This window comes from Anopheles moucheti, chromosome 3 (genome assembly GCF_943734755.1).
Source record: "Anopheles moucheti chromosome 3, idAnoMoucSN_F20_07, whole genome shotgun sequence".
In the NCBI taxonomy this organism is placed as follows: Eukaryota; Metazoa; Arthropoda; class Insecta; order Diptera; family Culicidae; genus Anopheles; species Anopheles moucheti.
The window spans coordinates 88904105-88916986 of record NC_069141.1 but is presented as its reverse complement, the minus strand read 5'-3'; the positions used below and the strand labels follow the sequence as shown (position 1 = coordinate 88916986).

At 48.4% G+C, this 12882-nt stretch overlaps 1 protein-coding gene across 1 annotated transcript in view; it reads right to left on the bottom strand.

The window, feature by feature from the left end:
- Positions 1-394: 394 nt before the first annotated feature.
- Positions 395-12882, bottom strand: part of LOC128301518 (ecdysone-induced protein 74EF) — a 48381-nt gene continuing 35893 nt past the window's right edge. Inside the window, exon 4 of the mRNA XM_053038049.1 lies at positions 395-1361. Within this exon, the coding sequence (XP_052894009.1) occupies positions 523-1361 (839 nt within the window). The 3' untranslated portion in view covers positions 395-522. The remainder of the gene's footprint in view (positions 1362-12882) is intronic.

Sequence of the window (12882 nt, the reverse complement as noted above, 5' to 3'; positions counted from 1 at the left end):
TTTTTTGTAAAAAAATGAATCAATTTCACACCCTTGTAAGGCATTTCTTCCTACCGGACACAGCTACTCCACACAAATTATAAACCACAATTCATCATGGCGTGCGTATTTTTCTGTAAAAGTTTAACATATACACTCTCCACATTTGTGGTGAAGGAGACCGCATTACCACTAGCGTATAACAAACAAATAAAAAAACTTAAAGAAAGGACGAATAAATATCAAAGTGGTAAAACGATCCAATTGTACAAAACGATGGAGGCAGGGGAAGGGTTAAAGAGGGAGGGACAGCCAGACAGAGACTCCGCGCAACTATTCTGGTGAGGTGACAGTGAGAAGCGCATACGAGAGGATACCAGCACCAATTCCATCTGCCTCAAGCTCTCAGCTATCTCTCTATCTCTCTGTTTTCTGGAAGAAACCGGACTAGCGTAGGATTTGTGGTAGTTGTTGGTGTTGTTGGCCGGAGGATGTCCCGTCCGTGGGTCGCAACCCGCATCGGGTACGACCCCGCCGCGGACTTCAGGCACCGGTACAGTCGATCTCGACGATATCCTTCGGTACGTCCACGAACTGATACACCAGCCGCTGTCCGTCTACCTTCGCCAGTATGCCCCGCTGGTAGTAATACCGCAACGCTCGGCCCATCGTTTCGTAGTTCATGTCCGGCTTGTTCTTGTGCATGCCCCACAGCTTCGAGACCGCCTTCGAGTCGACCAGCTTGAACACACCCTTGTCCCGATTGGTCCACTTGATGAACCGCGGACAGTACTCACGGTCCTGAAGCAACTTCAGCAAGAACTCCCACAGGTAGGTGGTGGACCCTTCGCGGGACTTTCGCTTTACGCCCATCTCAAGCTTCGGCTTCTTCGGCTTCTTCAGCTTCCGGGGTTGGAATCCCAGCTCTAGCATGTAGGACAGATCGTCGTTACAGCTGGAGGATACGTTGTGTGGTCCGTGCTGACCATGATGTCCCAGCCCGTTAACAATACCGTTCGCCATCAGAGCAGCAGCAGCCGCAGCGGCTGAGTTCGCGCCACTGCCGACATGTCCGGTTCCGGCGTGGGGGTGATGTCCGAGATGCTGCTGTCCAAGATGTCCGTGGTGGTGGGCAGCGTTGCCCGCATGATGGGAGGCAAGATGACCATGTTGGCCCATCGCTCCATTGCCCGGTAGCTGTCCAGCAGTGCCTGCACCCGCGCCACGACCCAACGCCCCAGCTGGAGGACCATTGCTGGCAGTTCCGTTCGTAGCACCACCGGAAACGAAGTGGTTTGCGGCTGCTGCAGCGGCTGCGGCAGCTGCAGATGGGTAGCCATTGGGAGAGTTCATCGAATGCAGGTAGTGATAGTTGTCAGACACTGTGTTGGGAGGGACCAGTGAGAGAGAAGGATTATCAGTAACGGCGGAATCGTACAGTGACATTGAACTTGAGCAGAGCTGATGGAGTAGGAGGAACCGTAATGCGCAATGAAGGGTGCCGGAAACTGATTAGGGTTAAGTAGTAGTGCGTGGTGATAGCAGAGAGAAACAGCTGTAGGCAACGAGTCGTGCATTCTCATTGACCGAACCTGGCAGGGGTTCTCGCTTATCAGTGTCGACGAGCTGTCCCGAGTTACAGCGCTTCCTTGTTGTACGCAAAAAAAAACTGCACATGCTGCCTCCCTGCGGGTGTATGTGTGTCGATAAAGGCCAGGTTTTAAGGGCTTAGTGACAAGGGGGGAGGGAATGTCTAACTGTCGTTGCATTATCGTTCGATGCCATTAGAGTGTGCGCTGAGAGACGAGCCTTCAAGCGTGTTTTAATTAATTTAAACTATAGCGAAACTTCAATTTCCGGCTGATGACACCTGAGGTGAAGTGGCCGGAATTTAACCATTTTTGAAGGGATAATTATGGGAAATCCTGCTACATGACATTCTACCATTAATGAATGCTCTCGAGAGCAACCCATCGCATCGCAAGTCTAGACCAATGTTTTCCACCGGAATTCGCGTTAGAAACACGCCTGCTTCCTGCGGCCATGAATCAGATATGACGGAGATGTGTGGTCTATGTTTGCGCTACCTTTGTGGGCGGAAGTATTGTACGGGGTTGAAGTGGTACTCTAGTAGGATGCCCGGATATTTATACCCTTGAGGTACCCACTTGCGTAGAAATGGGTGAAAAATTAAGCACCCTTTACATTGTCGCTACATGCGAGAGAGTTCCCGCGTCTGGCCGCACCGTGACTGTGGAGTATCGTTCCACAAAGTGTGGTGTTTTCGTTTGTTTTTTTCTTCGTCTTTGTTGCTCCTATTGAATTCTTGTTAGCGTTGCGAGATATTTCAAGATTACATCCGCTGCACTACACATCGTGTAGCGCGGCAAGATAATTGCAACAAGAGAAACATCCGCACACAGGTTACACTTCGCACGGTTCTTCTCCGCCACGCTGTTCTTCACGATACGCAGTTAAATTGATGGACAATGCATCTCTAAACACACAAACCATCATCAGCAAACGGGCCTCATAACCCGTTCGCTCGGACAGTGCAACATGCGCAAAAAAGAACTCCCGACATTCGTCCGGACATGTCCGAGAGAACCGAGCCAAACGATGAGACTTAGACGTGGAGGACCAATGACCAGGAAGCGAACCGGTGCCGACTACAGAGTGACCTTCAAATGTTCCAGCATGCAGGAAGATGCACCTCACTCTCATTTCCTTCCCCCCGTACGGGAACTCTGGGGGAGGTAGACGATGATGCACACCACACCTGAAACATTATTTGCACTCCATTTCCTTCTTTCGCGCCAAGCCTCTGTCTCCATCTCGCTCACCTTGCTCCATAAAAGCTTCTTCTATTCTATCTTGTTACTTTTGCTTTCTTGCGTGATGATGCAGCTTGAGCTTTTCTGCGTGCACTCCCGGGCATTTGCTGATGCATTCCGGGTGCATCGGTTTCTGCCTGTTTCGCCATCGCCACATTTTGCGGCGTTCTCTCGGGGCGATTATGTTTTTAAAAGCCATTATCGTAATCTCTTTGAGTCATCGGACACCTCTGGGAGGTGGTGGAGGGTGGATTTATTTAAGGGATTTAAGTTGGAGAATTTTCCACAAATCCTGGCAAACTTCGAGAAGGGGCCGTTCCGCGATGGAGTAGCGTTATCGTTTTTAGTGGTAGATTTGTGATCGTTAGAGTTGAGAAGAAATTCTCAATCGTCGGGTTTTTTGGTATAAATGTACTGCAACTATGGAGGCCTCCATCTTCGCCTCGGCCTGCTGGTATAGGAACTTAGATAAGCGCAAGCCCCGCGTTCCCAACGTTCCTGGAGCAACGTTTTTACTTCCACCATCGGGTCGAGAGCGATTGCAACATGCTGCACACTGGTGTAAACCGATTCGCGACGCACCGCCACCGTGAGCGTGTTGAAACACAGAAGGCAACACGCAGCGGCGAAAAAAAGCGGCGAGCGGACGTAGTTCTAAACACAAAACGAAGACGGTTTGCATCGGCTGTGGGGAGCGTGTATACAGGGTTCGCGTCGAACTCGACTGGGGGTTATCCCACGGTGGGATGGGATGGGAAATTGAGGACGGCACGGTGACGACGACGCGCGAACCAAACCTCCCCGTAGAAACCGAAAGAAAAACGGAAACGAAGGGCAGCGCGAAGAAAAACTAAATAACAAGTGACCTTCTATAGAGCGATCACCCTGCAAATCTCACCCTGCAAACTCCACCATACACAGGGACCATCCCACCCCACCGCCGCATGCCAGTTGCTGGTGTGCGCAAATGCACATAAAAATGCATCGATGCTGTACAGCCGCACAGCACTGCACTGTGCAGGGTTTTCGTTTTCTTATGCTTCATGTGTTGCTGGTGCTTTTTCTCTGTTTCGCGTTGAAAATGTGAGATCTTCAGTTCTAAGCCCTCGCGGTGAGTAGAAGCAAAAAAAAAATGGGACGAACACAAGGGTTCCGGTAGAAGTTGGTGGTAAGCTGAAGTACCTCTGAACGGGTAGTTGGCGAGTTCTCGTTGCCACGCGTTCGGTCGTACGAAAGCGTTCGAGTGCATTGGGTGAGTGCATCACATGATGATGCATCTCGACTGATGACGCTTCAACACACTGTTTGGGCGATGGCTCTTCGCGTATTTTGCCTTTTTTATGCGACAAAAAGAAGCCAGCGTATGTGGAAGATCCACACATCAACAAAAGCCTCTCTAGTATAACAGTTCGGTGTATAACAGTTTGCTGCACACGCCAGACGCTCACTGTCCTAGCTGATGAGTTTTGCTATTTTAACTTTATTGTTGCTCTTACCGACTCAACTTCCTCCAGCAAAAAAAAAAGAGAAAAACAATGACACCACACCGTGATGCAACTGCATTTCGATCGCAAAACCCGGCGTAGCATTGTGCCTACGAGGTCTGCGAGGAAACGAATTTCCGGAACGTGAGACAGTGACACGATTGGCTCAGTGCACAGAACGCAATCGGAAGGAAATGACCGATGAAGCCATCCGAAAGACACGGGTCTCACCGCTGTCCCCTACCCCATCTCCCACCTCCGATGCCGAAGGAACGCGACTTCCCGCGATGGCAGGTTATTTTTAATGCTTACCAAACAACAAGCACACGCAGATACGTATCGCGGGGTCTTATTGGATTGGAAGTGAGTTCTTTTGCACTTCGTTCCTTGCTTTTTTGGGTTCATCCTTCCACCGCATCTCTCGCCGTGCCTGCCGTCACTGGCTCGGTGCAAGCGAACGGGCTCACACGTGCATCATTTAAAGTCCACAGAAAAAAAACCCGAACTAAGGAGGCGCTTGACGTGCTTTGGGCAACGAAAATGGAGGTGTGTTTGGTAAGCAAGTGTCACCTTGGTAAAAGGGAAACAAACACGTTAAACCGGAAAAGATGTGTAAAAAAAATGGCGTAAGCGATGTTCTAGCAATTAGGTAAGTGATCGACGGCCACGTGCGTTTACTGTAACGTGTTCGGTACCGGTTCTTTACGTACTCATAATTACCACAACAAAACCTGGGTCTCAAATTCCAACAGTATGTGACATAAAAAATTCTCTTAGAAAGTTGCATCTTCCACCATTTCCGTTTCCTGCCATGACGCGGTGCTCATGAACGGAACTGACCCCACAGCGAATGATGGGGTGAATGTTTTGCATTACATTACACTATTTTAAATTATTTCACACTTCTGTTCGTCTACTGTTACCCTGTTCTACGCTCCTGCTCACTAGACAAGAGGCGGGTATGTACCATTGCATTCGCTATTTACATCGTGGCCAGTAATTGATTGCGCTAATTCTGACTTTTCTCTCTCTCTCTCTTTCTCTTTCGCTCCTCTGCTCGCTTCCTCTTCTTGTTTACCACCCCCGCAAGTGGTGTTCCTTCCGTCAAACGACGAAACAAGAAGGACGGTGTCCGTAACGCGCATGCCGCGCGCACATCATCGTCAACCGCCACCGCGACATGGTCATCGACACATTGTCTTTGGTTGCATTCGCTGAAGGTCACCTGGGTGGCGCTCGGGGTGTATTGCGCCACTGTACCAAACACACACACACACACGAAAACCGGAACGGTCCGAGTTATCCAATTGGTTCGAAAAGGAATAGAGGGAACCTAATATTTTGCTAAGAAGGAATCCTATTACATCAACGATTCCAAGATGCGGTAATGCGGTACAGCTCATCTTAAGGTGTTTGGACATCGTAATCACACGAGTCTTTTTTATGCTGAATACTGCTAAACAGGCAAAACAGTATACATGGAGAATTCTGATGGGGTAATGAACGAATTCCTGAGGATCTCTGAGGTATTTAACACACTATTAAGCTGGATGAAAGCGCTCTGGATGTACGAAGTCACACAACATGTGCTGTTCAAGCTGTGCAAGAATTACTTCCCATCAGGATCGTCTGGTACTTAGGTAACAGAGAATAGCATTAAATGCATCCCGACACTTTGCGGCCAAAATAAAGCGGATGTGCAGCTGACGAACCAAACCAGACAGTAAACAAAATGGCGCAAAATCAAGATCAAGCAAACAAGGGACAAGGGAAGAACCACCCTACTGCTCCAAAGAACCTGTCTGAGTATTCTGGAGCCGACGGAAGCAGACGAAAAACTAATTGCCATTTCGTCGCGGCAGCAAACAAAAAAACGCCTCCATCAGGAAGTTACCTGCACCAAACCGTCTCGAGTGTTTCCGTGTGAATGCGATTTGACTGCGATTTGCATGCGCAATTTCACGAAAGTGCAACTCGCCAAGTTCGTTGTACGGTTCGGGACACGTTCCGTACATTTGGCGTTGCTGCGTAATGGCGGATGGGGAGCACAAAAGGAAGAACCTTAACCATCCTTCGCTATGGGGTAGCAGGCGCATGATTAGAGGTTCCATACCAGACATGGACCTCCGCGCTGGAACGATTAATGGTCGATTTTATTTTGCAAATTGTTGCGTGAACGTGATAGGGGGCCGACACTAGCGGCACTGCACAAAGTGTCATAAGGAAGTATACATAAAGCAGCTAGAACAAAAAGTCACCAGAATTGCGATGGAACTATTGCGAATGTAGACGTAATTCTGGCGAGGTTTCGGCATGAGCCGGAAGTGTTTAATAATGTTTAACTGGACGCGCGGCGTTAGTGTTCAGTTTGGGCAAGTGATGACTTCTTCGCCGCTGTTTTGTTCTCGCTGGTTGTGCAATAAATAAAACGCTCGGTGTGTAATAAAATCACTCTCGTGTGGTCGGACGATACGGCGAGCGATATGTTTAGCAGCGGGCAAAATTAATTGGTGACACCGAATTTAACAGTCCCCAAAACCAGTACTGTCATACCAGGCTTTATGTGTGCGTATATTTATGTACTGCACTGGACTGCTCCAACAGCTCGTAAAAAATGAGATCGCCTATTCTTCGACTAAACTGGCTCCGGTGTGAAGGATGCCATCCATGCCATTCGTCTGCTAACGATGCCGCTCCATGCCGCAGAAAGATGACGAACGGAGTATATCGAATCAATTAGCACGGTATAATATAAAATGTGAAACAAGCAGCAAAAAGATGGCAGACAGGAAACGCATAAAAATAAATTCCACATTTTCGCCGAAATAAAGACTTCGATTGAATGGTTTCGCAAGGCGCTGGCAAAGAAGTCGGCAACTGCAGTGGAGTGCGTGCGTATTTACGGCATGGTTTAATTTTATCTGGATACTCCACCATTTCCTATCGGAGGCGAAGATGCTCACTGCAGCTGATGGTTGAAATGTGATCTTTGCACAGTGTTCCACTGGTCCAAAAGGAACTGCTCCAACAAAAAAAAACACGCAACTGGAACGGCGTGTAAAGGCAGCTCGTCTCGCGTTTTGTTTGATTGCTTAATTTGACTCAATTTCGGTGAAGCTTACTACTTCGTTCTCGTCAGATCACTTTCGCGAGCAGCAAAGGTCAACGATCTTCGCCGCAAGTCGCAACAGACGCCCGAAACGGAAGCGGAACACTGTGGCGAATGTTTGGGTTTTATGGCTACCGTATGCCGTTGTGTGTCTTGGAAGTCGCTTGGAAGGAAGCAGAATTAATCGCCATCCCGGCGAGATGGAGAAGAAAAAGGAATAAAGACAGTAGAATATCATATTGCGCACAGAAGTAACGCACCGAATGCACTTGCGTTCGGCAGTTTTGTGGATGCACATTGCATCGGTAATGATGATGCGCCAGAATGGAAGAATGGACAAAGCAAAAAAAAACCTCCAGCAGATCAAAACGGATGAGAAATGTTCGGAAAAAACACGCTCAGACTGTTTCCCTTCGTTGATGGTGTAGATGAAAGATGCAGGATGCCTTTTTTGCGCCCATCAACTCCCGGAACATGAACGGAAGTCACGAGGAAGTCTGTCTCGATCCACCAGAGCTAACTGATGGGATCGCAATGATACAGACGCGGTCCATGCCCATGCAGAACAGGTAGCCCAGGGGGAACGAAGAATAAATTATCCCTTTGGTGCATACGAAAGAAGTGCTGCTCTTGGCTGAGATACTTCGGATGCGGACACCGAGACAGCAAGGAAGAGTGATAGTTCCGGACTTTGGGAAAGTAATTTACATAGTGTCCCCGTAAACCACTGCAAGAAAAGCTGATCGCAACGGGCTGATCGTATCTGAAGCGCATCCGACCTTCAGTATGCAAAAGTGTGTCCTCAGTTATTTATGAGGTTTTGTGTGTGTGTGAGGTTTGGATGTGGAATGCGATCCACCGGAATGCACGCTCCGCAGGTAGTGTGTTTACAGAGGTGGTTTGGAGAATGTGGCCACGGTGGCGGTGCATTTACAAACAAGTGTTGCATAGAGTGTGCTTCCAGCGGCACCCAATAGAACCAGCGTTCGTTCCAGCGTATTTCCTAAGGCTTCAGCTGCAACTTAGCTTAGCAACTTCAACTTCAAGGGCTGCACGTTTACGGTGCTACGCGCGCTGACGGTTGGTCTAACCGGTGGTAATATCCGGAAGGAAGGAATTGAGCACTAAACACCTCCACACGACATTGCAGTCTCGTGCAGGTAATGGTATCCGACCGTTGCGTCACCAGTGTAGAACAGTTACGGAAAAGGGCCAGTTGGGTACAACCTTTCGGGGTGATTCCGGTTCCACGTTCTCGAGCGTATTTCATAAGCAGATTGCTTTCGATGTGACGAGGTGAGTCAGTGGAAAGTGGAATAGGCGAAAAGTCTCTTACAGAGCTCACTTCAGCTCCGATGAATCACGGCCACGAGGGGATCTCGTTTGGAGCAGGTTTTACCGGCAAGAATTTACGATGCTCCGCACGTACCCGGGGCGCACTGTCTGAAGGTATTTCCTTCTCAACGGGGCACCAGACACGTATACACACGGGGGTGGTGGTGGTGGTGGTGGCGGGGTGTTACTTCCGGTTTGCGAATTCCATCCATCGGGTTAACCATCGAGACGGGTATATGCAACTTTCAAACTTCGATTCCAATGGCGCCGACCTCTTACGAAAGGGCTCAACCGTTGTGTTTCACTTCGGTGGCCTTCGTACCGTCTCGATACGGTAGTTTGTCGGTGGAGCTGGCTTGACCATAAGTTACTGCAGGATATTGCGCGTATATGTTTTTTTTTGCCCATAGGATTGTTTACCTACTGTCAGTATATCTGACACCAGGCGAAGTTTCTATTTTGCATAGAACGAGCGTGTAATGGGAAACCGCATGCCAGTAACCAAAAAAGTGGCAGGAAAATAAAAACGGAAAAGCGTTTGTTTTTCCTTCGCCGCTCACTGCTGTGTGCGTCGTTCGCGGATTTCTTTGGTTTGCATAAGCACCCACCCAGTAGTGGGGATGACTGCACTGGCTTACCGGCGACCAGAAGCCCAAGAACTGACCTTCAGCAAGTCGAAACAAACGGAACGCAACGCAGCAAACAACGGCCAAAAACGGTACCGTGACGGCGCCATTTCCACACATACACACGCCGAAGGTAGCGTCGTTTTGTTGCAAAGCCAAGCGGAAGTGTGTACGGACGCGTCCACAACGCGCACCCATCTTCGTAGGCATCGGTAGGCTTTATTTTCGTTTGACTATTCGCTGAGGTAATGCACCCGAAAAAGCTGCCCATTAGGAAGGGCCAAAGTGGAGTGGTGTGAAATGAGGAGAACTTTACATTGAAGGCAGAAGGCACGTCTTAATACTATACCGGGTAACGTTTTTCAGCGTCAGCTTGCTGCTTTCTTCCGGTTGTGCATTTTTTGTAGCATTTTCCCATTATTTTTCGTTGCTAGTTGCGGACAAATATTTGTCAAATAGATTTGCAGTAAACCCTTCTACTTGCTATTTTGCACAGGGGCTATGTTGATGCAGTTCTGCTAGTCTCTGATGCACCATACCTCAATTTTCTTTGTAATTCGGCCTTCTTCAATGAACGAGTCTCGATCGACTTATGCAGTCAAATCATTTCATAGTGAGGTAGTTTCAAAGTGATAGCACACAGACCCGAAAAGCTACTTTAATTTGACGTTTGCTGCTTCCCAATCTAAACACCTTGGGGTTTGCTTGAAGCATCAACAGTTGTTAGTGGCACCATCTTTTGGAAAGTGCTCAAACCGTATCGCTAGTGATCGTTCTCCGGTGTCTTTTCTTTACCCTCTGAATTCTACTAAGGAAGTATATTTTAGCAACTGCAAACTTATCACCCACCGACACCCTCTCGCATGGTGACTTCTGCACCCTCCCCTAACATCTCATCCAAAAACGTCAGCTATCATCAGACCGCTGCATGCGGTTGCGTTCGTCACGTATGCACCTCGCTACGAACAGTGCTCGCGCTTCTTGGCCAGCAAAGTGTCTTCTTGCCATAAAGTTGCCCTTTTTATTATGTCCGCATCGGTTGTGCGTTCTTCTCTTTCCGACTGAAGCTAACCACATCAAATCATCTGATTCCTCGCCTCGTACGTCTGCCCGTGTACGCGCGAAGGCAAGCAATCGCGAGCATTCACAAAAAAGAACCGAAAAGACCAAATAAAACTGAAACGCATTCTTATCGCAATTGGCAAGGCGAAAAAAAACTAACACACACACTCACGATGGATGCGGTAAGGTTTGCTTCTCACTTCACGAGTTTGCGTTATCAATGTCTGTCGACAAAAAAAAGAGGAAATAAAAACAACTCCAAGCAGATGAACGAGTTTCCGCGATTTCGTCTGCCGTTTATTAGGGAGGTTCTTCATCGGTTTTTTTTTGGGTCGCTACTCCCCTCTTAGCACCGGCCAGACCCGTCACGAAGCACACACACACAGCACCTCGATTTTGCAGCAAGTTGGAGTCGGGCAACGCGAAGGCAATACGGAAGTTGCACAGCCATTGGCTGATAATAAATTTACTGTGGTAACGCGTGTGGCCGTGCGCCATGCAGCCACGAAGAAGGATGCATTAATAGACGTGACGTGCAAATATTCCTCTTTGTGAAAAAAGACGAGAACCTAAGCGATACGTTTGACATTCGCGAACGTTGGCTAATTGTTAGCGCTGTTTGCTAATAGGCTCTTAAAACAATCTGCTGGAGTACGGGAAGATTCCGTAGCGAAGTAGCGAGGTGACATCGAAATGTAGCAAAATTAACCATTTTGTCGGTTCCATGGTTCGATGTCAGGATCCTGGTAGGAATTTACACACCGTTTAGTAGGCGACGCAAAGTGATCTGCGAACAAGCCAAAACCTGGTGGCACCTTCTTGACGTGTGGATGATGATTATTATTGCCAGCGCCATTCGTTGCCTTCCAGAGCATCTCTACCCGACCGTCCACCCCTTCCCGGCGGTTGAATCAGGTGACAAACGGCCGGGTTTATGAGATCACTCGACTTTATGTCCGCTGCCGAGCCGGGGAGCGGCATAAGTGATTCGTAATTATTGCTCAGACAGATGTCTTTTGGAGCAGTATTTTGAGTGTGGCGCTCAAGACATCCGCTAGGTGCATTCGTTTTATTGGAGCACACATGAAGGCCCGGACATTGGAATGACAGTGGAGTGATTAATGCTTTGTTTACGAGATGCGTGACGTGTGCTCGGTTAGGCACACGGCAAACACCTTCGCCCAGTGCTCCGTTTTTAACCCGGCCCGAAGGGGGGACACTAGGTTCAATGACCGGTCAGTCAACGTTTCCGGCGATTGGGGGATGTTGTCTTTTCAAAATATCCCCAGCTGCAAATGCAATATTTACCGAATCTCGAACGCAACATCTCAGCGCCTCTCCCACGCAGCCGAAGAGGAAAGAGTTGCTCTTTTTATTACGTTTTAAAATATATTTGCATGCATCCCACGATGTGCGGTAATGTCCGTAGTCCAACCCTGCCGCCGGGGCATGTAATACACACAGGAGGGTGACAGTTGGTGTGTGATTTTTTCTCTTGTTGCTGGTGCAACTTCTTCGCAACAAAATAATGCTTGTTGTTGGGCATGTGCGCTTGATGTGTTTTTTTTTGTTAAAAAGATATTCCTTTTTCCTTGCAGTAGCTTAAATATAGACGACACTAAATGATCGGCACGTCTGCGTCTTACGCGGCCAAGCTTCCTGAGTGCAGCGGCTGCTACATCAGGCCTTTCCGTGTGGGATATTTTTCGCACATTGCACGGATTCTGGGATCTATTATCGAGCAGATGACGATCGTGCATGGGATGATCCGGTTCAGTCGGTGGGGGATGTACACATCCTGTAACCGAATGACCTATCGCGTTGAAACGCATTTCCGTCTGCGGGAAAAGTAACAACAGTTTGAAGGGGAGGCGGAAAAGCTTCTCAGCCCAATCCCCACCCCAGTACCCCCGGAGTAATCATTAGTGACATATGTGAACCAAAATTTGCAGTGACATGCCTGTCACTTTGGTGGTGTGTTGCACTGTGTCTCGTATTGTTGTTCATCCCTGTTCCCTTATGTAGCTGATAATTTTAGCAATTTGACATCGTTGTTTGGTTTGTAAAAATAAAAAACCGAACATTTGTGTGTGTGTTTTTTTTGGTAAGACGAAAAGGGGTTAACATTCCACGGAGGGCGTTCTTCCTTCCTATCGCAAATGAGGTAGAATAAAATACGTGTTCTGGTATGAGGAAATAAAGAAACACACCGCGCAGCAAATTGCATATATGCTTCACGGCGTACAGCGCGAGAGCCCGGGCAGGAATGTTCATTCGAAATGTAAATGTTTATCCAGACGGACGGCTTCTTTTCTTTGCTTTCAACTTCCCTGGATTTCGTCCGGGTTGTCCGTGTGTCCAAAAAATTTGCCTCCACAATTTCGGTACCGCTCACTTACTCACCGCGTGGTGGTAGTGTGCCCCCACAGACGTCACGCACTCGCGCCTCCACC